Source organism: Oculina patagonica, chromosome 14 (assembly GCF_052425735.1).
Source record: "Oculina patagonica isolate OP01 chromosome 14, crgOcupat, whole genome shotgun sequence".
NCBI classification, from domain to species: Eukaryota; Metazoa; Cnidaria; class Anthozoa; order Scleractinia; family Oculinidae; genus Oculina; species Oculina patagonica.
Window position 1 is genome coordinate 3,042,241 of NC_135771.1, and position 26,965 is coordinate 3,069,205.

Below are 26,965 nucleotides of genomic sequence, written 5' to 3' on the forward strand. Positions count from 1 at the left end.
GAATTAGAGGCCTTATGCGTCCAATGGCGCCACAAAGACTGATGATGGGAATTTGAATTATCCACCTTTCATTTAATTACCGTTTGCCGCCACTGAAATTAATTCAGCATTAAATTAATTCGAGCACGAAAACCTGTACCGGAAGTTTTAGCTTCGATTTTTCAACAAAACTTGAAGTTTATAAACAGTCAAATAAAGCAGGACATCTAAAATGAATTTAGCAATCTTAGCGAGCCTTGAAATGCGCCCACTCGAATTCATGTCTCTCCATGGATTTCTCTACACTCCCTTTGGTATGCTTCAAAATGCCTCAGGAGAACAACCCTTTTTTGAAGGTTAGAAAACTGCTTTTTAATTTGTGCACTGATTTATTCAGAGCTTGTAGACGACAAGCTAGCTAGGCTAACCGCCTTTACAGGTTCAATGCCGTTCTGTCCTCCTTGAAGTTTTGAGGATTTTCGAACGGCGTAGGACAAAAATGGAGCGCCTGAAGATAGTTTTTATCTTCATTGTTGCCTTTCTGTGCATACCTGCAGACCGTTGTAACGGTTCTGCGCTAAAGAAATTAGACGATTTCCACAAGCAAGAAGACGAATCACCAAAATCACCCATTATAGGGAGAAAGGTAACTATATATCTCGTACGATGCCAATGCAATATTTTACTTAAAATAATGACCGTCTAAAAAAATTTCCTTTGGATGTTTAGACAGTTCTACAAGCTTATCTTCACGCAGGTTTTCCTTTTACCGACAAACTTTGTCCGCATGGCACGCACGTTAATATATCTCTTGTGCAATCCGCATGCAAGCACACTCAAGTAAAAAATTTTGAATTTATTTCTGATCTTGTTTCACTGGAAAAACGAGTTATTATCCCGTTATTGTAAAGGCTATTTCTCTTTTTACGTATGATTTTTCTCTCAAAATATTTTGAGAAGCATAACAAATTTTAATTCTGCCCCTTGTAAATAAAGCAGATTCTCCTCGGCTCTTCCTTCAGTCTTTTGGGAGTTCCTATTTAAAAGACTGGCATTACAACAAACATTTTAAAGGATGTCTGCGAATCGCCATCTGCTGCGGTATGCAATTCTCGCGCTCGTAAAAGTAATAAAATGAGCACTTCAAGTATAATAACGATATCGATCCAGTAATTTTATTTTTCGGTAATTTTAAAACAAATAATCCAGTTTTGCAATCATTGTACATGGCTTTCACCAGTTTAAAGGATGTGTGCTTCGCGTTTCCAGCAAAATTTAATTCAAAGAAACAGAAAAAAAGTTCAAAGTAGTGGTACTAAAATGATGTTGATCACAATTTTTCCGGTCTACAATGTTATTGCAAGATCCTCCCTCTTTTATAAGATAGAGCTTTTAATCGCTGTAGACTTGCAAACGATCGTGGATCAGATCGACTCCATACTAAAACGGCGCGCGCGCTTTTTTCTCTGTGGGGGCGTGATTCATTTTGAAGCTTCGAGTTATTAAACTTTCGCTTGTCTCGCAAAACAGGGTTCCTCAGCCTGAGAAAAAAAAACTCAGCGCTTAAATAGCACACCAAAACGATTTAATACGGTCTGTGTCAATGTATTATCCTGTAAAAGTAAAGAATGTTAAATTCTCCTCAAGAATTGAACAAGGTTTCGACAATGACTGGGCCGTTGTATAAAACCATCATGGATATTTGCTTTAATTTCTTAATTTAGCTCATTCGCTTATTCCTTCAACCCTCTAATCTCGCGGCTAATTGAAAAAAAAACTAACAGTTTCAGAAGTTTATTTATCTTGGTGAACCGATGGGAAAGGATCGGAATAATACAAAAATTCTACGTTAAATTTTTAAAATCCCAGCAAATTATCAAAAAAATTAATTAGATCGGTACGCCTTTTCACTGTTCCCAACTATTAAACCTGAGAAGATTTCTCACCTTCAATTATTTCTTTAATTTACTTGAGTTGAACAGGGGGCAAGAAAACTAGAAAAATGCTTTAAAGTTCTACTTAACGAGGAGAAAATCCCGTTTAAACGTCAGTTTCATTCAGTCGTTCATGCTTTTCGCTCTTCTGGCTTTAAAAAGGATTCAAATAAATTGGCGACATCAATTCATCCGCTCATGCTTCGATGTGCATGTTCAGTTCCCGCCAAACTAAAACAGGTAATTTCTCTCTTATCAGCTATTTTTTATTTTTTGTTGGAACAGATTTTGAAAAGAAAGACTGATTCTAAATGAAAAAGCCGGTTTACTGAATATCTTCCAAGTTTCAATGAACGTTCATCCGTTTTGCCCATCTTTCAATTTGTCGCCCCAAAGGCTACACCTATCAAATCAGTAACTTGATTCTAAACAGATGAAACAAAAATAGAAACGTGCTTGCTTTTCAGCTAAAAAAAAACTCTTGAAGCTTTAAACGCGATGTGGAATAACGGATAACACATCACAGCATTTGCAGGCGAAAAAGGGATGAAAAAGGAAATAAGAGCGTATTTCGCGCACTGCGGTTATGGTTTCCTTTGTTTTACCTGTCAGAACAATCTTTATGTATGACTGGAATACGTACGTAGGCAAAAAATTGAAATGTTAATGGCTGCAAAAAAATAAACAATGTCTGTGTAACAATGCACAAAGAAGCGATAAAATCTAATTATTATTGCCCCATCCAGCCGACTGTAGATCGACCGTCGTTACTTCATTTGCATCACGGTGGTCTGGGCTGAGTCGACAGCGGAAGACTAAGTATATTGGGGACACAATAGTTCCCCATACATAATGTGTCTACCGACTGAAATCCAAAATGGCGGGTGGGTAAAAGTGGCTTTTTAGCGAGGATCGGATTTCTTCATACTGGGCTAGCCTTTGTAGTCTTTCATCAACGAGGATCGCTGAAGCTTGGGCTCGTTACGTTATTTTGCTCCCGTTGGCTAGATTGGTTTACAATGTGGAGTATTCGACTTTGGAGAAACCTGCAGGGTTCTAGTAAGCCCATGACACGTTACTTTTCAACTGGATCCAATTTATGTGTTGAACTTACAAGTACCCGGTACGCTGGCGTTAAAAGGGGACAGTATTCCAAGGTGACAGAAGATGATATTAAAGCTTTTGAAAGTTTCATTCCTTCAAGAGTAGTAACAGATCCACAAGAAATAGCACCACACAATGTTGATTGGCTTAAAATGGTCCAAGGAACAAGTAAACTGCTTTTGAAACCAAAAACCACCAAAGAAGTTTCAGATATTTTAACTTACTGCAATTCACGCAGATTAGCTGTTGCCCCTCAAGGTGGAAACACGGGTTTAGTTGGCGGTAGTGTGCCAGTGTTTGATGAAATTATCTTATCCACATCCTTGATGAATCAAGTGTTGAGCTTTGACGATGTTTCAGGCATCCTTATCTGTCAGGCGGGTTGTATTTTAGAGTCTCTGGACAAACTGATGGAGGAACAAGGTTTTATTATGCCATTGGACTTAGGAGCCAAGGGAAGCTGTCATATTGGTGGAAATATAGCGACAAATGCCGGCGGTTTGAGACTGTTGCGGTATGGCTCCTTACATGGCAGTGTTCTGGGACTTGAGGTGGTTCTTCCAGATGGTACAATACTTGATTGTCTTTCTTCACTGCAAAAAGACAACACAGGATACGACGTAAAGCAGCTATTTATCGGTTCAGAAGGCACATTAGGTGTTATTACAGCTGCGTCAATCCTGGTACCAACAAGATCAAAGTCAGTCAATGTTGCTTTTCTTGGTTGTGAGAGCTTCCAAGATGTCCTCAATACATATAAACTGGCAAGGCCTATGTTGGGAGAAATTCTGTCAGCTTTTGAATTCATGGATGACTTTTCCATGGATCTTGTGGAAACGCAACTTGGTCTGCATAATCCAATCAGTAAACAGCCCTTTTATGTTCTGGTAGAGACATCTGGCTCAAACAGTACTCATGATGAAGAGAAACTGAATGCGTTTCTCGAGAAAGTTATGGATGAGAACACTGCTCAGGATGGGACTTTGGCCTCAGACCTGTCAAAGATTAAAGCCGTGTGGGACCTAAGAGAGAGAATTGCAGAAGCCTTGATGTGCTGTGGGAGGGTCTATAAGTATGATCTGTCGCTTCCTTTGCCAAAGATGTATGAGCTTGTGTCGCATATGAGAGAAAGACTTGGTGACAAGGTGACTAATGTTGTTGGATATGGCCACCTTGGAGACGGCAACTTGCATTTGAACTTAACGACACCAGAGTACAGTAAAGAAGTGCTAAATTTAATTGAGCCACATGTCTACGAGTGGACAGCAAATCATCGCGGAAGTATAAGTGCAGAGCATGGCCTGGGATTCAAGAAAGCAAACTACATACATTATTCACAGTCGCCATCATCAGTCGCACTAATGAAAGGAATCAAACAACTTCTGGACCCCAAGGGAATTTTAAATCCTTACAAAGTTCTTCCATGATGATTGTGCATGAGGCAGACTAATACTGTACACCAGTTACGTATCTGTCTAATCAGATGGCAGACTTCTCATGCTACATTTTTATGGGGGAGGGGGGTGGGGGAGAGGAAGGAAGGAGGTTGTTAAAAATTTCAATTTTTATTATTAGGCTTTAACACTGTCATTAGGTAATATTAGTATGCTTGAAAAACGATATTTGAACAATTTCTAATGCCAGCTTTCACGTGTTAAAATTATAATCATTTTTATATCATTAAATGTTAAATGTACTGTAAGAGTAGGATTTGTGAAAAAGGAGATAGAGGTGTAACCATGGTAACAATTTAACAATTATCTATCCGAGATCCTACCTTTATTTTAGGTAGGTATTAAAAGTCATTTCTGAGGGGTACACTGTAGCTCCGTTGGCATTCTTTGATCTTTGAAATATGTCTAAAGTGTAGGCTGGGGAAAAGTTCGCTTTCTTCTGATGGAGTTAAGAAAAATCAGATTTTTTCTGAGGGGGGGGGGGGGGTATCAGGTCGGCACTTTGATTTTTTTTTCTAGAAGGGGGGAAATTTTGTCTTACCTCGTCAACAGGGGGGTGTGGATATAAAATGGAATGGCCCTGCGTGTCATACATTTTGGCCATTATGTCTTGGGGGTGGGGGGGGGGGGGTGAGTTATTGGTCATGATTATTTCTGGGTTTATATTATAGCTTAGTTGTAAAACATGTAAGATTGTGTGTGTTGATTAACACCTTGTCTCTTTTTAAAATAAACAAAAAATAAATAAATCAATGTCAATGTTTATGTATTAAGCACAGCTGTGCTAATTGAGGACACTGTAAATAATAAGGAAAGAAATAAATTATTAAAAATCGAACAGAAACTTGTTAAAAATCCTAACTGGCAGGAGGCCGACCAGTTGGCTATTATACAAAACATGGAGGAGTTGAATTTGGGGCCACTGAAGTCAAATTTTCAAGGTTGTTATAATAGTAATGGCTAACAATTGAATAATAAGTTTTCTTTTGGATGCTTATATTTCTTGATCAGAAGGATGCCAGCCTCTCAGCTGTGAACAAGAATAATGTTTGCACATTGCCTCCTCTCCTATCCCAGAGCTGCAGATAACAGTCAGGCATTGACATTGGCTGACCAAAATTTGCTAATGTCCAACGAAATCCCAAGTGTGGTTGAACATGATGTCTGGACAATTTTTGACCGTAAATCATTTTACGGCAACAATGAAAAAAAATCTGTCTGTCCACAATTTTGTTTTGTCCGACCAAGATGGTGTCAGTAAAATATGGTGTATGTCCTTTCAAGTGAAAACAATTATTTGCAGCCCTGCTAACCTCCCATCTCCTTGGCTTGACAAATTATTAATTTGTTTATTTATTTTTTTTGCTTTCAGAAACGAGCAGCAGCCAGTGCAGCTGCAGCAGAAGCTGCGTCAGAAATGGCGGAGGAAGTTGGTAAAGAAGCTATTGAAAAACAATTGGAAATCATGGGAGAGCAACAGAACAAATCACGGGAATTTGTTGATCAAAAAGTATTTCTCAACAATACAATACTTTATTTACCGCAACATTAAGGAGCACACGCACTCATTAAAGCATGTGCATGAACATAAAATAATATTGTAATCATTGTTCAGGTACCTAGTAAGTATTTAAACCTATAAATCTTAAATGGATAAATCAGCAAAATTATATTTTATAATCTCAGGGCTTGAACAAACTTGGATTCCAGCTTGCCCTTTGAACATGCATCTCTAATTAATTATTAAGACCAAATCATTTAGCAAAAATGTGACAGTTGACTAAGGCCAGCAGTTGGCCAGACCAGCAATGTGGAAGACATGCATGTGTAATATTTAGTTTTCTGTTCTCAATTTTCAAGTTGGAAATCAATATTGAGCCAGAGAAAGGCTGGAAGACAGAAGACATGTTTGTTCCAGCTGGTTTCCACATTGACGCAGAAATGACAGGCGAAGATGAAGAACCTGAGGGTGAGGCGGGTGAACAGCCATTTTCATTCCCGATGGGTGTGGGAGGAGTGCTTATGAACGGCTGTTATGGAACAGGCTACCAACCAGGAGACCCCTGCTATGAGGCATACGACAAAACCACCATCTGTATGGTGAGTCTAGTAATGCATGCATGAATATAGATCTCAAATGAATGTAATAATTATTATAACAACCAATGTGTGAATTAATAGATCAACAACTTGGAGTTAAACTGTGGAATGAGATACTGTACATTACCAAGCCATATTAATTGGAGGTTTACAAAAACAAAGAGAACTTCATCAACTACTTTTCAATATTTTTGAAAAAAGAAAACAAATGCCAGTGCTGATAATAAATCTATTGCATATGGCAACTTCTGGACAGTAACTACATGTAACTGACTTTCATTCTAGCTTTTCTTGAATGTAACATTAATTTTGTGTCTTATTATTGAAATTGTTATTATTATTATAATTATTATTATTATTATAATTATTATTATCATTGTTATTGTTTATGAAAATTATTATTTATTATAATTTAAGACTGGTTTGACTAGATTAACCACTGCTACCTGTGGACTCGTTGAGCTCAGAAGTGGAAAAAAATAAAGACAGGATTGAGTTGACATCAAAATGCATCAAACCACTACAACAGGACATACATGTACTTTTACCTCTTCTTGTTCAATGTTCAGTCCGTCCAGCAATTCCTATGTACATTGTACAGTGTGCATTATTTTTAATATAGCACTGGCTCTATAGCTAAAAGGCAGCCTGTGTTAATATTATTGGGCAATCACTAGCATTGGGATACACTTGACCTTTACCTAAGGAGTAAAAAAAAATAGCAAGTTTTTCTTGTTTATTAATAGCCCAATTTCGATATATTAAAATTCAGCCTAAAACAATAGACCTCAGGACGAGGCTCCGGGGACTAAACTATAGAGTTTGTGGGGTTTACTAAATTTTAAAATATCGAAATTGGGCTATTGCATCTCCTTTTTGCATGAAAGAGCATGATTGATGGTGCAGCCTTCATTGGTGTTGGTTTTGATGGACGTGGTGATTACAGTCCTGAATCACGAAAGATGAGCATTGTTCAAAGAGATTGTTCAGGGAGATCCACGTAAGTTTAAAATGCACATTTCCGGTTTTTTTTTCTTTTTAATAAAAAAGGTAAACCTCAAGCCAAGTGGCCCATACTGCTGGAGCTTATCCTGGTTTTGGTAGCATTAAGTGGCTAGGAATATTTCTACTCCCCCCTGGAGGGGTTGCTGGTCCATCGCAGGGTTTACCCCCCCAGCATTATTTCGCCAGTACCCTTTTATACACCTGGGTGGAGAGAGGCACTATGAGAGTAAAGTTAAAGTGTATTGTCTAAGAACGCAACACAGTGACCCTGTGAACCCCGACCGTTCGATCCTGAGTCCGGCATGCTAACCATGAGGCCACCACTGGATATCTCTATTATTTTAATACATCCATTTAATTACCAGGAAAAGAAAAACTATCCTGTATTCTGTAAACTGATGAAAGACAACAAAAGCGATGATTTAAGCTGTACCCTAGACTAGTATGCAACCATTCATGACAATTAAAAGCTAAATTCTTAGTTACAGTGTATTTGTACTTTATTTTGTAGTTATGATGACTTTGATGTTCCTGACACAATGAATGTGCATGGAGTTTATGATACCAGTGCTACAATGCAGACATTTTTCAGTCGGGAAGAGTACCAGCAATCTCTACAACAGCAATCAGGAATGGCAGGCTCTCTGTTCGGATTTTATGGTGGTGTGAAAAAAGCTTGGGGAAGCTCATCAGTCTCTGGATCACAGAAGTATCTATCAGTGTTTTCAATTGACATTGACAGGTATGGGCACATGAATGTACATGTAATTTCTAATGTTTTTTTTTTAGTTTGCACAGTTTTTACCTTTTGACACAAGGACATGGAGGGGGTTTTCTTCATTCCTCCGTAAACATTTCAATTAATATATTGGTATTCTTGGGATGTGGAAACATAGGCTTATCTCAAACAAATGTTGTCTACACCACAAAATGCTGTTCACTCCAAGCAGCGAGTGCATGATTTCTTGAACATGTGCAGATATCGATTTATATCAATACCCGTAACCCCTGACCACAGGGAACCCAACACACTGATGAGACACTAGAAATGAGGAGGGGGAGGGGAGGGTGAAACAGAGGCTTACCTCAAACAAATGTTGCCTACACCACAATATACTGTACACTCCAAGCAGTGAAGGCATGATTCCTTGAACATGTGCAGATACAATGTATCAATACCCCTGACCAGAGGGCACCCAACACACTGATGAGACACTGGAAAAGAGGAGGGGAGGGGAGGGTGGAACGGAGGCTTACCTCAAACAAATGTAAGTTGTCTACACCGCAAAATGCTGTTCACTCCAAGCAGTGAGTGCATGATTTCTTGAACATGTGCAGATATCAATACCCCTGACCACAGGGCACCCAACACACTGATGAGACCCTGGAAAAGAGGAGGGAAGGGGAGGGGAGGGTGGAAAAGAAGCTTACCTCAAACAAATGTTGTCTACACCACAAAATGCTGTTCACTCCAAGCAGTGAGTGCATGATTTCTTGAACATGTGCAGATATCAATACCCCCTGACCACAGGCACCCAAAAATACTAATGAGACACAGGAAAAGAGGAGGGGAGGGGAGGGTGGAACAAATGCTTACCTCAAACAAATGTCATCTACACCACAAAATGCTGTTCACTCCAAGTAGTGAGTGCATGATTCCGTGAACATGTGCAGATATCAAAACCCCTGACCACAGGGTGTCATTGGCAGCTTTGTTAACTGTGTTAAATTGCCAGTTACATGTACATAAATTTATTTTGTGTTAATTCCTACAAAAAATACAGTGACTATTAAATTTTTGAAATCCTGATTTCAGGTATGAAATCTATCTTGATGAAGTCAAACCAGGGGATATCAGTGTTAACTTTCTCAGAGAGTTCATGGATCTCCCACTTACTTATTTGGCACCTGGTGCAGCCATGAAGTTTCGTAAGTATTCTTTGCACTGTGGTTATAAATATGCCAGGTATGACAACATGTGCTGAATTTAGCTGTGGTTAAACTTGTCACCAGTAGATGAGATTGGGAACTGGTGCCTTACATATACAGGTAATGGCCGGGGAAATGAACAATCCTGCCACATCAGGGAGGTATCCATGGCAACCCCACAAGCGAGAACCCCCAGAAGCAACCGGCACTGCAAAAGGCTTCAGTGGACAATACTTACCTAACCCTATGCAGACCTATACCCACAGAACACAAGGGCAGGAGAGATGGGAACGTGAATCTGCAAAGATTCGCTCCAAGAAACTCCACACAAATGCACCGTAAGGCTGGTACGATAAACAACGATGAGCAGAAATCAAATGATCTGCAAATGCATGTAAAGTGAGCCAGAAAGTATGCAAGTCACAAGGCACACAGCGCGTTCCTGAGATCCTCCCTCAGGTCATGTACGCAAAAGGGGGAGACAGCTAACCACATTGGCTCTTTGACTAAAGTGCAAAATTTAGCCACGTAAAAAAGATTGAACTGGTTAAGATTGTTTATGAAAAAATTAAACCAGGGATTGGGAGCAAAATATTATTGTACTACAACATATTTGATAACCTTGGTCTTATGGTAAGCCCTCACTTTATTCTGCCCTTCAAATACATGTAGCATAACCAAATGTGTGAGGGTAAAAGCAAGTCTGATAAAAACAACAATGAAGGAAAGAAGAACAAGTTCCAGACTATACCTTGGTATTGACATACTTAGTCTAAGTACAGTAAAAACCCGCGTGTAAGAACCTAGGGATTTAAGAACCTCCTGGCAGAAATTTGCTATTTTAATACTCCAAAATATAAGAACCTGTTTAGCCAAACAAATTTTTAACAGGTTCTTATATGTGGGGTTTAATTTATATACTTTATATACTTTTTTACCAAAAAACATATATACATTTTATATACAGTACTGTATCATTGATCAATTAATGTTGTTGGACTTTTGGCAACATGGGTACATTAATAAATATTTATAATGAAGAACAGACCAGATTTTATACTATTTTCTGATAATCAACAACAGTGCCTACTCTGTAGAAATAAAGAACCTAATTAAGAACCTACTTAGCCTAAACTGTCAATAAGTACTCCATAATACAAGAACCTGTTTTGCCATACTCTGAAAAAAAGTAGGTTCTTACACGCGGGTTTTTACTGTATACTTTGGTGCCTATGTGAGGCATGGTGTCCTAATGTTTAGTGCACTGAACTTCAAACCACTTTTAATCCTATTCCCTTGTCTGGAGTAAACTTCTCAAACTTCTCTCTATAGAGGATTTTATACTCCGCTGGGGGACACACTACATCAAATCAGGAAAATTTGGTGGCCGCTTGCAGATTTTCAAAACAATGGAGGCTAGTGAAGTCTCTAGCAAATCAGAGTTTAGCCAAGTGATGGAAGCTGAGTTCAGAAGCCTGTTTGTAAGTTTTCATGCCAAAAGTGAACAGAGCAGTTCAAGCAGCCAGAAGCAACAAACGAAGGCATCCTCTACTTCAGTAGTGGTAGAAGGAGGAGATCAGGAAATCGCTGCTCTTATCAGTGATATGGAATCGCCAACCATCAAACATGAAATCACCCAGTGGCTTGAGTCCATTCGTACATTTCCAAAGCCATTCAAGTTCATGGTTGCACCAATCACAAACCTGCTTAAGTTCAATGTTCATTCCCTGTTTCCTGATGACGATGCGTCAGACTGGGGCTGTGAGGCAAAAAGACGTCAGCTTAAGAAAGATGAACACACTGGCCAAAGTTACTATACAGTGGAAGTCAATGGGACTATGGTGAGAAAGTACTGTGATTTCATGGATCGCGAGGAGCTGATGTACGCTGTAGAGCGGAGGCGAGCAGGTTTAGAGAGGGCCATAAGGGTTTACATGGAAGAGGTATAAATTTATTAATTTTTTGTTATTGTTCGCATTGTACCTATATATACATGTACTTTTCAAAATTAATTTATTATTACAGTGTACGTGCCAAGAAGCTTTGACTTGGGTATACTTTTAGAGCTGCCAAGTCCAGAAAAGCCAGCTGGACTTGTTAATATAAATAAGCCGGCTTAGTGTTTTCTTAGGGACTTCCCTGGCAATGGACTAGTATCCTATCCAGGGAGGAAATACTCCAAGTCGCTTCATGCTATGCTAACCAGGTTAAACTCTGGCAGTATTGGATGCCTTTGCACAAAGCAGACTTTAGACCTACCTACATGTAAATAAATTCTGAGTTTTGAGAAGTATGTCCATTTTTTACTTACAGGGCCCTATCTCTGTTTCGGAAATCACTCTTCCAGCTGGTAAGCCTGGCTGCCAGACGGAAAACTTCAAATTTCAACAGGGAATTAACAAACCTTCTTGGAAAGAAATAACCGAAGATGAAGCGGTGTTTCTGGTGATCTTCAATATGAAACAAGATATTGTTGGTACATTTAATGGTCCAATGACAATATCAGCGCAAATGAGAAAATTTGCAAAATATTATGAAGGAGAATGGTTTGTGGGAGAGACTGCTGAGAAGATTGACATGTCCACAGCATGCAGTCGCGGTGGAAGTGGTGACGTTAGTGGCGAGATCCACAAAATGTGCATTTTGGGTCTGGTTTTGACATATGATCCTGACACTGGCTTTATAACAATGAGTCATGATGACTGGCGAGCTTCAAAGGATTTGTACCCAGGTATACACATGGATGAGATTGGCATGTTAGTAGCACGTGCAGAATGGCCAGCTAAACGTATCTTCCATTTGGATGAAGTGATTGGTTATCTTCCATGCAATGTAAAGTGGTCTAATGTCTTGCGCTTTGATCCGAGTAACACAGAAGGAAAGTGCCTTCACTTCGCAGCTTCTTCCAAAGGAACCATCTTTGTCATCTTCTCAGCCATTCCAGACGACAAAGACACTTGGTATTATGTTCAAATATCTCCTTATGGTGTTGGCATATTTAAGGTACGTAACATACTGAGTTATAGTGCATCCATTTCTTTAGAAAATTGATAATTATTGTTGTAGGACTAGTACTGGAGACTTCAACTTTTAACTTACTGGTCTATTGGCCTGTCAGTGACATGTCAGATTTTACTGGCCAAAAGTAATTTTTCACCAGTCAGATACATGTACATATTGGTTTCTATGAAAAAGTGTAGACTGTTTCAAGTCGTATGAAGGCCAATAACCTGGTAGACAGAACTGAACTTTTGGCTAGTTTTCTTCTGTTAATCTCAAGCCCTGCGATGTTGAAAGTGTCCTTAGCTTATCAGATCTCAGGACATTTGAAGAGAGGAGAGATACTGGTATCAAAAGAAATGCTGGGGTGTTCACTGTTGTCATTCAGGTTCTGTCTGTGTTGTGCTCTCATGTGGTCACAGGGCGTAAAATTAACTTTTTTTTCCCAGTAGCCACTAGGCTTCTAAATATACCAATTTAATGGTAGCCAATTCCAAAAATTTGGTCACCATTTTTTTAAACGTCAGACTTCTTGGGGAATTTCATGCAATGCAATGCAAAGCATTAAAACTTAAAATCTAAATTAATTAAAAGATAAAATATAAATTAAAATGCTAACTGCTATAAAAAATATTATTACCATGGTTAAAAATATAAAACTCGTACATTTTTGCTTTTTGCCATATATTTTTTTGTGATGATAATATATAACACTCACAGAATAAGCCAAGTACACACTGTTATTTGTTTTCGAAAAAGATATTACCCGTCATTTACCCTGGGTGGAGCATACTGTAGGCCATTGACAATCTCTGTTCTCTGTCGACTTCTTATCCTGGGCCAGCCTACCCAGTGTGGTCTAAGTGTGGCCCTAGTTCCTCATTTCAGCCTCTACACCTCTTCGCCAGGACGTCAGTGACACAAACTACTTTGAAATTGTTTTCCAAGCTTTAAAATTATATACCTTCATTAAAAATATTGCTTTTTGTTGGTCTTTGCAGTCTCAGAAGCTGATAGTTTCTACAGTGGATGTCAATGCCGTAGGCCTTGGTGCTGATGTTCTGTATCAGCATTACTTTGCCTGTGTAAAAGAAACATCAGTGAGCACAGTTATTGAATATGGGAAGAGCCTGGGTACATCAGAGAGGGGTGATGTCTACCTGACCATGATGGACACACAGGACCCTCTGCAAGTGCGTTTTTGGTCATTTGGTAATGGAGATGAACCCCTTGAGATAGTAGATGCACATATTGTGTCTCGGCATTTAACAGAGGCGAACTGCAGAGGAGACACCAGTCTGGACCCGGAAAGCAACATGTGTGTGCAAAACTGTCATGAGCTTTGTGACCCAACCCGAGGTTTGTTGTGACCACTTTAGGAAAAATTAAATGTTTTTAAGGTGGTTTGATCGGATTTTTGAGTGACAATACCTTTCAACTTTGAGCAACTGGTATGCCACTGTAAACAATCTAACTGAAAATCAATCAATACAGCTGTACTAAAGAAGGATGAAAGTTTCAAATGAGATAAGTTTCATCTAAATCGGAGTTACCATAGCAACAAAATGATGCCACCGCCCATTTTACATGTACATGAGACCTATTAATATTAATTTTTTCTTGTACTAGAGGAATTATTTTGAAAAATGCTACTAGATTTTGGACTTGACATAGTTTTCTCAAGCCACCGTTTTTTTCTCAGTCGTTCCTGAATGATTAATTCATTATTAATTTATTTTTATAAAAATTTCTCAGGTTATCATGACTCCTTTTGTATTAGGTTGTCGCGGTTCTTCAAGCAGCAAACCTTTAGCCAGTGATTGCAATGCATGCCGTTATGTAAAAAGTGGAGAGACTGGCGAGTGCTTAAGAAGTTGTCCAGAAGGCCAAGTAAAAGACAAAGACAATGTTTGCCACTGTAAGCATAAGTTGTAATACCATAGAAAAATGGCTGACATAACTTTATGTTACAGGTCAAAACTAGCTGGAGGTCATTTTTTTCAACTTAGGTTCTTTGTTTAAAGGTTTAATTTGTTTTTAACCTAGTTTATTTTTTATAGTAGGTTATAATTTTGTAGAAAATTAAAATTTAAACACCTCCCCTTCTTGTCCTAAGAAAATCCCAGACAAGTCTCCAGTTTAAATTTTACGTTTGTTGTTGTTGTTGCTTTGTAGCATAAAGTCTGCGTTTGAGCTTAGTGGCCATTCAGCCAGAGCTTTTCTTAGTTCCTGCAGCATTAAGCGACTAGGAGTATTTCTTGACTCCCCCTAGATGGGATGCTATAGTCCACTACAGGGTTACCACCAGCATTTAATTGTCTGGTACCCATTTACACACCTGGGTGAAGAGAGGCGCTGCTTGAGTGTCTTGCCCAAGAACATAACACAGTAACCCTGTGCTCAAACCCAGCAACACCAAATAGGGATTAAACCCGGACTGCTCGATCCAGAGTCCAGCACACTAAAATTCGGCCAGTACTGTATTAAGTAACAAAACAAAATCCATTTTTTTTTCAGTCCTTTGCAAGGTAGTGGCTCTTGGCATGGAAAGTGGAAAAATCGCTGATAGCCAATTAACTGCCTCTTCTCAGTATGATGGCGATCATGCCGCTTCTAGGGGCAGACTTAATATGCAGAAAGAAGGAACAAAGCGAGGAGGTTGGGTCTCTCGTCATCGGAATGTTAATCAATATCTGCAGGTTGATCTTGGCATTGTCAATACAGTGATGAAAGTGGCGTCTCAGGGGAGAGCAGATTACCCTCAAATGGTTACAAAATACAAGTTAGAGTACAGTCTTGATGGAACGACCTTCCAGGCGTACAGAGAAACAGGACAAGTGGAAGACAAGGTGATATTGTTCAACATGAATAGGCCATTTTCGACTTACCCTTTGCCTCTGTTTCAAAAAGAGTCTACGTGCAAAACCATCCAAATGAAAATCAGTTAGATTTGCATGAAAATGGACATGAAGTTAAAACTCATTTTCATTTGAATGGTTTCGCATGTAGACTCGTTTTAAAACGGAGGCAAAGGGTAACTCGGAAATCGCCTATTCAACACTCAATCTAAGGAGTAAGAAGTACTGTACATACATAAGAAAACAGCAAAAGAAATTTCATGAGATTATTTGAATCCATGAATTTTCCATGAATAACACGACCCACGAATTTCCTTTGACAGATTTTCATGGGCCATGAAAACAGTTAGTACCATAACCTACAGTTTATTGTTGTCATGTGTCATTAATTTTACATGAAACTCACCTCAAAATCATTTTCATGGCTCATGAATTGTAATTGCACAACACTTTATAGGCCATGAATTGAAATTACTTGTTTTGGTATCTCCAATTCCATTAGCCATGAATATTCCAAAAAAACCCGTGGGAAGACATTTCATGGTCCAAAATTTTCATGAAAAGTTTAATTAATGGGTCATGAAACTTGGTAAGTAGTTTTTACGAATTCAACGATCAATCATACATATTCAGTTATATTCATAACTCATGATAAAGGCTAACAGAACATGAAATTTCAATTTATTTATAGATATTTGATGGAAACAATGACCAGAACACAATTGTAACACACGAGATAACAAATCCACCAATTACAGCACGTTACATCCGGTTTCGAACAGTGTCTTGGAAAAATGGGATTGCAATGAGAGTGGAACTCTATGGTTGTGAAGGTAATGGATAAAAATCTAAGACAGATTCCGCAAAAAGTGCAAAATTAATTACTAAATAATATGGGATAATAAAACAAAAATTTAGAGCATGGACGTCCAGTGAGCATTTAAAATAATCGCCCCCTCGATTATTCACTCCTGCTCGAGTAATTGTCCCCCTTTTAAAGTAAAAACCAAACTAATATTTACCCCTAGCTATTATTCAAGAAACAGTTCGGTAGTTTACATGTTTGCGGGACAAAGTGTTATTTTTGGCATCAAGATATAATTAGCCACTGGAGATGTGAAAGACAGTCTTTGCAACAGCAATACAGTGTACATGTGCACTATACAGGTCTGAAGATAAATTATGCCTGACCTTGTGAGCTTGTGGTAATCAGTGGCATCAGAGAGAACGGTAATGAGTACCTAGTTGTTCGTCAGAATTGAGTCTGGAAACTTTTGACATCACTGAAATGTTGATGAGAATTTCGTCTGAGTGGCTACAAAATCTACAATGTACAGTTTTGGTCCTACGAGAGCCAAGCCCTTACCCAAATGAACAAAATTCTGCGTTTCTGTGTTCGCATCATAGGTTAAGGTTCTCCGACCAACCTGCCCGAAGTAATTCTTTAAGTGTCCGCTGAGATAAAATTAGTCAACATTAATGCTAATATGAAGCATAAAACTTGTCTCTTCCCTGATGAATTTTAACAGTCCATTTCTGTCAACTGACCGAATGACTGGTCGAACATGGAAACGAACAAACAAATGAAGAATGACTAATTTTGATTAAAAACATGTGATTTTGCCTATGTGGGAGAGAGCAAAAGATCTTGGAATTCGCGCGGCGCAGAACACAAACCTGGCGCAAAGTCAAGCAACGAAAGCGCAATAAAACTTTCACGCGGAAACAACAGACCATGACATTCATCCAGATTACGTGGAAATTTTAGAAAGAAACCTGAATAATAGACAACAACGCCTTTTCCTAGAAGCGCTACATTCCATCCAGGACATTAACTGCGTGAACGAACATATACATTTTCCGCAAGTTTATTTAGCATTGGGAAAATCCCTAGAGACCGGCGGCGTATAAAAACTTATTATGCAAAAAGAACTGAACCAATTTTAACTCTGATGAAGGTAACAGAGAGTTACCGAAAATTCAGTTTTTATACGTTTTTTAACAGCTTTTTAAGATCAGATACAAACCGTTTTTAATCATGTCAAACACTGATCGCCCTAATAACACATGACTAATTTTGTTCTTGTTGTCTTTGTGAACAGTGAAAAACCCTTGTGATGAAAAACCGTGCCGAAATGGAGGAACATGTACTTTCCTAGGACAAGAGGAATTCAAGTGTACTTGTCTTGCTCAGTATTCTGGAGAGATTTGTGAAAACAGTAAGCAAATAGTAGTTGTCAAAACAGTGTTAAGGTTGTCTGCATAGTACTGGCCCATCACGCCGGAGCTTATCCTGGTTTCGGTAGCATGAAGCGATTAGGAGTATTTCTACTCCCCCTGGATGGAATGCTAGTCCATCGCAGGACTACCACCCAGCATTAATTTGCTAGTACCCATTTATACACCCGGGTGGAGAGAGGCACTATGCGAGTTAGGTGTCTTGCCCAAGAACACAATGATCCTGGCCAGGGCTCAAACCCGGACCACTCGATCTGGACACCAGTGCACTAACCATTAGGCCACCACGCCTCCCGCCATAATAGTGTACTATGGCCAAAATGGTGTATGTTTGAAAGCCTAGATTAAAAAAAAAAAAGTTGAGTCCGTTTGGCCAGCCAACGCAAGTCTGAACGCAAGTTCAACTTGCAATTACTTGCGTCCACTTGCGTTACCGTTTGGCCAGAGCTTAAGATAAGATGCTTTATTCTTAATTCTGAATTTTCTTCCATCAACAGAAATCACTGACTGTTATGATAACCCTACTGGTGTTGCTGATATCGCCAAAATTCCCGATGCAAAGATGACAGCTTCTTCTAAATATAGCAGTAATTATGAGCCTTATTACGGCAGATTAAATGGTAACAGGGGTGACGGATGGTGCTCCAAGGAAGCTAGCAGCAATAACGACTGGCTTCAGGTTGATCTTGGAAAACCTTATACAGTTTGTGGTGTGGCTACTCAGGGAGACAGGAATGGTAATGAGTGGGTGACAGCCTTCAAACTGTTGTTCTCCTGGGATGGAGTGAGTTGGAATGTGTATCAGGGTGATACTAGCAAGGCCGTGGTAAGAACAACAAGATTTTCACAGTCAATGATGGGAGATGCGAGAAGTTGAAAACTTGCGTCCACTTGCGTCTCTGTTTGGCCAGGACTTGCGTGCACTTGCGTGCACTTGCGTTGACTTGCGAAGACTTGCGTTCACTTTGGTCGAGATCAAATTTGCACGCAGGTCAACGCAAGTTTTTCACCGTTTGGCCACCTAACGCAAGTCTGTACTCAAGTTCAACTTGCGATTACTTGCGTTACCGTTTGGTCAGGGCTTTAGGACGCTGAACTCCAGATCGAGCGGTCCGGGATCGAGCCCTGGCTGGGACCACTGGATGAGCTGTCGTTCAAAAGATCTAACTAGGGCCGCAAAGTAGAAAAGCATAAACAGAAAGATAATTTCATTTAATTTTTGAAGCTTTGGATTATCCTACTGTTTCTCTTTTAATTATTGAATGTTTTGTTGGACATTTTAGGTGTTTCAGAGGCAAGGGAACAACAACCAAATTGACCAACACACTCTTAAATTGCCAGTTGCTGCAAGATATGTCCGTTTTAATCCAGTTGCCCGTAAAAAACACAACTGTCTTAGAGTTGAAGTATATGGCACCATCGACGGTAGGTTTTTCCGTTACTTTTACATGGAGGGGGGTACGAACCTCCCGGTTCCCACCCTTTTCTTTAGCAGTCCCCACCTCTTTGTGTTTGGGGGCTATTTCTACTGCAAAATATGACGTAATGTTGCGCAATTTTGTTTAATTTCTCCCGGTTCCCGCCACCTTTGAAATCGTGCTTCCCGCCCTCTCTTCCCCAACTATTTTAATTGTGATATTTATCCACGAGAATCTAATTTTATTGATACAATAACTTAGAGATGACCATACTTTCATTTTAGAACAAATTACTCTCAAATTTGTTACTTTTGGGCTTATTTAAAATTTGTCCAATTTAGTTTTCTTAAATTTCCCTTTATGTCTTTGCATCTCATGAATTACGAATTATCAGAAGTCCCACCTACGTTTCAAAGCAAACATCAGTAATCATATACTCATAATATTCATATTTTGTTTTATATTTTTCAGAAAATTCAGGTAGACAAAAAGGAAGCCCTTTTGAAAATGAGAGAATTGATCACTGTGGGAACATTGTTTTTTTTTATTTTTTATTTTTTTAAGGAATTATTTCAATTGTCTTATTTACTCCATAAACCAGGCAGGACTGAAATAACACACAAATTCTTCCTCGTCAACGCGAGTTTTAATTGCATGGCAAATCTAAATCAAACTCATTTTCATAAGGAGGGGTTTTTTTACCAGTTTTGAAATAAAAGCAAAAAGTATTACTTGAAAAGGCCCGTGTGCTTTGCGGTTTCCCAGTACAATAGTCAGTTGCTATACACTGTCTGGGGGGAGGGTGGGGTGGGGGAACTTCCATATCAAAACAAAAAGAGCTAAGTAAACACACGTACCGGTTTATGGTTGTCGCCCTTTTTAAAAGGCGACAACCATAAACTGATGATCTTAAAAGAACATCCGTCTCCATTAAAAGGAACCAAATGATCAATTGGATAACTCTAAAAAAATGCATGTACTTAGACTGTACATCAAAATAACCAATTTCCCGTTCATAAATTTATTTGGAGGTGAGGATTAATAGAGAAGGGGAACTCCATGAGACGTTTTGGGAGAGATGGGGGGGGGGGGGGGGAGTCAAAGAGTTTTTTACATTAATGAGGAGTTTGGAAATCCCCTTTTCATCTTCAACCTGCCTGCTTGTTTTCTGTGAATATTTTTTTCTTTACTATATTTCAAAATAACTATTCCATTGTGAAATCTTTCGTAGAATGTGTCGACTACATGACCCTTTTGGAACCAAAGAGGGCAATGTCGTATAGAACACCATATGGCGATGATCTGTGCGATAATGAGCTGTCAGGCTGGTACAGATTTTCTGGAGAGGCGGGAGATCGTATGTCTGAAACCTGTCCGACGGAACATGTACACCGCTGCCATGCCGCGACGCCTGGTTGGCTCAGAGGAGGGCATCCAACAGTGGCCGATGGAGTTGTTCAACGCAAGGTGTGCTTTGCTTGGACAGGAGGTGCATGTTGTAAATGGTCAACTAACGTCAGTGTGCGCAACTGCGGGGCCTTCTATGTCTACCAATTCCGTTCCACGCCTCTTTGTCATGCTCGTTACTGTGGCAACGGATAATCTGAGGAAGGTAGGAGCATATGGAGCTTAAAATTGAGTATCAGCCACCCCCCCCCCCCCCCCCTTTCCGGGGAGCTCTAATTTAGAGGGATTTCAATATCTCTGCGATCTGATACTTTCCAAGAAGTCCCCTTCAGAGGCGCCAAAATTCCTTCCTTCTCGCGTTTTTGCCCCACCCATTTCCCCTTCGGAGACGTTTTGCTTCTCTCTGTACATTTTCGTAGCGTTTTTTCCCGGCAAAATTATTTCTCCCAAACCTTTTTTCTAACGGACAAAAAAGTAACCATTGTATTTCAAACTGCTCTTAAAGGGGTATTATTTCATGTCTGAATAACCTTTCTTAGTTTAGAGCAATAGCAAGAGGCTCTTATGTCTGCATATTATTCTTTCCCTTTTAGTACAGGTTGCACAGAGAAAACAAACAAGTAACTGTTCTTGTTCACTGAAAATCATTTATTGTTTTAATCTATTTAATTACCCACCTGACTCTTCTTCTATTTTGTTTCTTAGGCATGGACACAGTGAACTCGTTTTCTGTGTGTTCCCTCGAGAGTCAAGCAGATGCTATAAAATTAGGATATCAAAGATATCATACTATTTAAGGGTTGTCAAAGGAAAGGGAAAAGTCAGGGTATTTAGCTGGTATCGGGGTATGGAAATTGCACCTTCGTTTGTGTGTGGTCAATGAAAATTGTTGTGTAAAGGAAATTAAAAAAAAAATTAAAGAGTTGATTGGCTATGTTTTACATTGACGGTCTTAAAACGTCAAGGGAAGGCAGGGAAATTAGTAGAATCTGGGTAGGGAAATTTTAAACTTTTTGTCAAAGTCAGGGAAATTTCAGTATTTAAAGTTACAGCAGGTTTGATAATGAGTGTTGCAGAACGCAACCATCTTATTATGGCCATTAACAGTTGTTTCTACAAAGAAAAAAAAAGTTAAATCGTACATGTAGATTGGTTACCTTATTACATGAAATTTTCACGACACGTTAATTTGGCGAATTTCGCGATTCCAAAAAAAATCGCGAAATTAAAGTGACGCGAACAATAAGTGTCGCGAACGTAACATGACGCGAAAACTAAGTGACTCACATTATGTCAATAATCAAGAAAGAATAAGTTCAGTACCACTGAAGGAAGGAATTTTCAATATAAATGGATGTTGTCGACAATTGACTCAAGAAAAATAACTCACGTACAAGCATGACCTACGTATACTTGTAGACATTGTGAGAACTGCTCTGTTGTTGCTATTGCCGAAATTTAGTCCCGTCCTTGCGTTTTTGTTAATTTGACGTTATTGTTCCTTTGATGAAGTTGTTTTATTAATTTAAAGGCATGTTAAATAATATCGCCAAGGAAATGTAAATTGTGCCTTACTCAAAAACGCGAAATTAAAGTGATTCAAAATACAAAATTTTCGCAAAATCGCGAAATTTGAGTGTCGCAAAATATGCGCACCTCAAAATCGCGAAATTAACGTGTCGCGAAAATTTCATGTTATAACGTACTTTTCATTTCATCAGTCTTATAAGGTCAGGAAAAAGTCGGAATTTTTGTTTTCTTTGTGAGTGGCAATAACTATTTACTATTCCTGTTGTACCCATTTCACCCTTAGGGTCAAATCTTTTTTGTTTGTGATGTTAATGTGGATTAAATACCCGTGGTACTGTTTATTATGTTATACAAAGTGGTTCGAACTTTTAAGTCTGGACAAAATTCTAGTGTACGTGAGTTACCAGTCAATTGAAATAACTACAGAGAAATACTTCAATGTGGTCAGACTGTTTATTATGCTGTACAAGGTGGTTCTAACTTTTAAATCTGTGCATGAAACCCTAGTGTGTGACCAATCAAATTAAATCTACTGATTAATACTTTCATGCGGTACTGTTTATTATGCTGTACAAGGTCTAGTGTGTGACCATTCAAATGAAAGCTATTGAGCAGTACTTTCATGTGGTGCTGTTTATTATGCTGTACAAGGTGGTTCTAACGTTAAAGTCTGTGGATGAAACCCTACTTTTTTTTTGTTTGATTTGTTTGAGCGATGGAATCGTTCCAACGCTGTGATATTAAAACCAAAGAGTTTAGGAACTCAGTAGGTTTTAATATTTCGGCTTTTACTGTTTCTGTAAGTAATGGATGAAGACTGCAGCAACGATCCGAATGAACTGTCGAGTGAACAGCCTAACATGTGCGCAAGTACATTAAAGGCCTGAACAAACAGACCGAGCAGACGAAGGTCGAAAGTGCAGAAAACCATCCATAAGACTGACTGACTAGAGGGTTTACTAAATAGATGGTAAAGAATAGTCCTTATAGTTATGTTTGTGTAAGTAACAGACGCAATCTGCGCCAATCGAAAACACAGAAGATCGTCTGTGAAAATGCCTGACTATGGTGTTTACTAGTAGGGACTGTTGTCTTTATCACTCAGGTAGATTATCATTGCTATTTAAACTAAGGAATTTAGTGAGCTCACTAATAAGTTTTCTTGGATCGGAGTAGATTGTCATGAAAGCTCAGAAAGTCTGCCATTCTCATCAGGGGCACAGTGACAGACCCGTTAGAGAGAGAATTATTTCGCGAAGATCAAGCTAGAAAGCAGGACAAGCGCGCGCGGGACCGAAACGTTACATTAATCTTTGTACCCGTATTGTAACGTACCTGATTACTAAAAGCCAAATCAGGGTAAATCTCTCTAAGCCACGTTTCAAACTGTGGTACCATGCATAGCTGGCCCTACGTGCCTGAGCTGACTGTTGCAAATCTATACCGATGAAACGTTTTCAAAAGGTTAAAATATGGATTAAATTCTTACGACCTAAGTTATAAAAGTTCGTTGACTGTGTTCAACATTTGGTGGAGAGATTACATTACTACAAGGTGCCTTTAACTATTTAAGCTTTAACAGCTAGAGTGATTTTATTTAACCCGTGAAACAACATCTAACAATTAGTGCTAAATAGTGAAAACTAAACAAAAGAAAACAACGGAATAAGTGTCTAATAGTAACTATTTGAGTAGTAACTATTTCACGGTTGAAGTAAAATCACTCTATGTTTTATACCGTTGTTAAATAGTGGCGTTCATAGACCCGAAGAAAGATCACAAAGTCACGGTGACAACAACCCATTATACAATATGCAAATAACGCATTAAGTAACTTGATAAAACACCTTATTGTAGCATTGGCAATGAAATTACCAATATCAGAACGTGCAAATAGCAAATACCGTATTTATTCGATTAAGCGCCCAACGTCGAATAAGCGCCCACTTCGAATAAGCGCCCACCCTGAAGGTAGGAAAAGTCAATAAGCGCCCAGCCTCGAATAAGCGCCCACCCTCACCTCCTTTCAAAAAATACTGAAGTGAACAAGAGGAGTACTATAAAATGAGATTGAAATTGACTAAGTATTACTAAGAGACTTCCCCAAAGTCTCTAGTTTTGTTCGTATTTAAAGAAACTTTCAATGAACAGTTGAAATTCTACTTTCACGTTTCATTATTCTTTATTGTTTTGTTGTAAAATAAACTTACTACTTACGAGAAATGGCGAAAATTTAATAAGCGCCCAGCCTCGAATAAGCGCCCACTCTCAAGGTCCAAAAATTTAATAAGCGCCCAGGGCGCTTAATCGAATAAATACGGTATCTGCTATAACGTACCTTATATTTTAAACAATTATTGGATGAGGTTTTTGTGATATCCGGAATAATCAAGGTCGATAACACTTACCGAGACCTTGGTTATTCCGAATATCACAAAATCCGAATCTAATAATTGTTTTATTATGCATTGTTTTTCTGGTAAAATAATGACAACGATTTCAACCTGTTTCAAAACTTGTGCGAATTCCGGTTTGTCGTTCTGCTTAATTCTGAATGCTCTTTCCTCAAAGTATTTCGTGAAATAGTTCTTTCCCAATTTATGTCAGTCATTTTGTGTTTTCTGAGAATTTATTGTCCAGCCATTTTTCACCTTAGGTCAAATTATTTTTAAGTTGAAGAAGCGAATCGACGAACTATGAATTTCCTTCGCCGGCAGATGCCCGCCACATTACATTGCTCTTGGAAATCATGCACTGCGCACGCAACCTACAGATTAGTGAATAATCTGCTAGCAGATTATTCACTAATCTGTTGCGCGGATTCCCAGAATTAGCTGTAGGCTCTTAGCCAATGAGAAGATAGCTAGTGACTACAATGTATAATAATTAACAATTATCCTGCGAAATCGCGCGGAATATCGCCTGATAATTAGCCGACGATGCCGTAGGCCGAGTTGTTTTATTATTCAACAATTTGTCAACGAAACACATTTTGCAGAAAGAAAAAGTGTAATTTTGCAGCGCGTTACAAGACTTTGGACGAATTTTCGGAACCTACGTATATCGCAGGATATCTGTTATGTGCGGATGACAGATATCGTTAGCATTTTGACCATATATGGGCAGCGCGCGCATTTGTTGAATAATAACACAATTTAGTAGAAACTCAGTTGTGTTCTATTGGAAATCCGCGAATCTGATTGGTTCTCCCACTGATTTCTATTCTCCGATAGAAAACAGTCGCGCGCTCGCGTAGCTCTTTAAGCGGTAAATTTTCTTGATTTTTGTCTTCAAAGTGCACAATATTGTAGGTTTTGGACTGCAATCCTTAAGAGTTTCTACTAAAACAATTAGACTATTCGCCCTCGTTTTCTATGAGCGATAGTCAACTCGGCTGCGCCTCGTTGACTATTTGCTCATAGAAAACTTGGGCTCGTAGTCTAATTGTTAATTATTATTCAACACATGCGCGCGCTGCTCATATATGGTCAAAATGCTAACGATATCTGTCATCCGTACATAACAGATATCCTGCGGTATACGTAGGTTGCGAAGATTCGTCCGAAATCTTGTAAAGCGCTGCATAATTACCGTTTTTCTTTCTGAAAAATGTGTTTCGTTGACAATTTGTCGAATAATAAAACAATTATCCTGCTCAATCTTGCGGAATATCGTCTGATTTTAGCCAACTCGGCCTACGGCCTCGTCGGCTAAGTATCAGGCGATATTCCGCGCGATTTCGCAGGATAATTGTTAAATATTTCCGAGTTATTAATTATTCATTTGACTACCTTGAGGGGCCTGAAGGGGTAAATCTTGTGTGAAGACGCGAACTAAAGCATTGAACATGAAATCCCGCTTAACTTTTTATTCCTTAGGAAGACACGAACTAAAGCTTTCAACATGAAATAGCGCTTAACTTTTTATTTGTTGTGAAGACCCGAACTAAAGCTTTGAACATGACATACCGCTAAACTTTTCTGATTTGTTGCGAAGATGCGAATTAAAGCATTGAACATGAAATACCGCTTAATTTATTCGTTGTGAAGACGCGAACTAAAGCTTTGAACATGAAATACCACTTAACCTTTTCATTTATTGTGAAGACGCGAATTAAAGCTTTCAACATGACAAAACATGAAATACCGTTTAACTTTTTATTCGTTGTGAATGATCCAAGGGATCATTGACGAGTTGAAGTCATCGGGACCTACAGTTCAAGCTTTGCAAGCCATTTGAAGAGATAATGTAGGGCTCATCCTCGGTGTGTAAGAACCTGTGAAACTCACCGATAACGTGTAAAACAAAGAACGAACAAGACAACAAAGAACCTCGAAACAATACAGAGCAGGAAAACAATAGCTCCAAAACAAAGAACAGAGTCACAGGTTCTTACACCGAGGTAAACCCTAATGTTGGAGGAGTAGCTATGGGCAGTATATTTGGTCCAAACTACGTCTAATTGTTTATGGGTCATAGGAACACATTTTCGAACAGTATCCGGGTAGAACGCCAGACCTGCACAAAAAGTATATTAACGACATCATGGGAGCAGCATCATGCAGCAAGAGGGAGATTGAAGATTTCGCCTCGTTCGTGAATAATTTCCATCCGAGTTTGAAATTCACGTGGTCCATTTCAGAAGAGGAAGTATCGTTTTTAGATCTTTGTATGAAGCCTTCCGGGCATCGGTTGACAACGTTAACCACCATCCATTTCAAAGAAACTGACACCAACTCGTACTTGAATTATTTCTCTTCTCACCTATGTCCGTTGCTAAAATTCAAACCCTTTCAGCCAGCTGCTCAGGTTGAAACGCATTTGCAGTGAAGCCGACGACTTCAATGAGAGAGGCAAGGAGATGGTCAGTTATATTTTGGAACGCAAGTATCCACCACATCATGTTGTCAACCGTGCTTTGAATCATGTCTCGTCCATCTCTCGTGACCATTTGTTACAAGGGACATTAACAAAAACCAAGGAAATGCTTTAGTTTCTTGCTTGACGCG

The 26,965-nt window shown here is 39.0% G+C and overlaps 2 protein-coding genes across 3 annotated transcripts; both read left to right on the forward strand.

Annotated features, from left to right (window-relative positions):
* The first annotated feature begins 530 nt into the window (after nt 1-530).
* On the forward strand, nt 531-20,265 carry LOC144638115 (uncharacterized). 2 transcript variants are annotated; one of them, XM_078497296.1, is made up of 16 exons: nt 531-625; nt 5,844-5,981; nt 6,332-6,571; nt 7,459-7,571; nt 8,088-8,318; nt 9,393-9,505; nt 10,838-11,448; nt 11,819-12,508; nt 13,507-13,864; nt 14,286-14,423; nt 15,023-15,354; nt 16,055-16,196; nt 17,466-17,582; nt 18,099-18,427; nt 18,885-19,026; nt 19,491-20,265. In XM_078497296.1, exons 2-16 carry the CDS (start codon nt 5,889-5,891, stop codon nt 19,580-19,582), a joined length of 3,741 nt encoding a protein of 1,246 aa, XP_078353422.1. In that variant the 5' UTR covers nt 531-625; nt 5,844-5,888; the 3' UTR covers nt 19,583-20,265. The 2 variants fall into 2 exon arrangements, with proteins under 2 accessions (XP_078353422.1, XP_078353421.1); XM_078497295.1 differs by having other exon boundaries at nt 18,885-20,265.
* On the forward strand, nt 3,068-4,508 carry LOC144638201 (D-2-hydroxyglutarate dehydrogenase, mitochondrial-like). Its single transcript, XM_078497408.1, has one exon. It carries the CDS (start codon nt 3,170-3,172, stop codon nt 4,442-4,444), a length of 1,275 nt encoding a protein of 424 aa, XP_078353534.1. The 5' UTR covers nt 3,068-3,169; the 3' UTR covers nt 4,445-4,508.
* Nucleotides 20,266-26,965: the final 6,700 nt, after the last annotated feature.

Excerpts from the sequence above, each read along its gene's own strand:
- LOC144638201 (XM_078497408.1), top strand. The coding sequence starts at position 3,170 with ATGGTCCAAGGAACAAGTAAACTGCTTTTGAAACCAAAAACCACCAAA.
- LOC144638115 (XM_078497295.1), top strand. The coding sequence starts at position 5,889 with ATGGCGGAGGAAGTTGGTAAAGAAGCTATTGAAAAACAATTGGAAATC. Across the intron at positions 5,982-6,331 it reads GGGAATTTGTTGATCAAAAA|TTGGAAATCAATATTGAGCC; the intron begins GTATTTCTCAAC and ends TCAATTTTCAAG. Across the intron at positions 17,583-18,098 it reads TGGAGAGATTTGTGAAAACA|AAATCACTGACTGTTATGAT; the intron begins GTAAGCAAATAG and ends TTCCATCAACAG.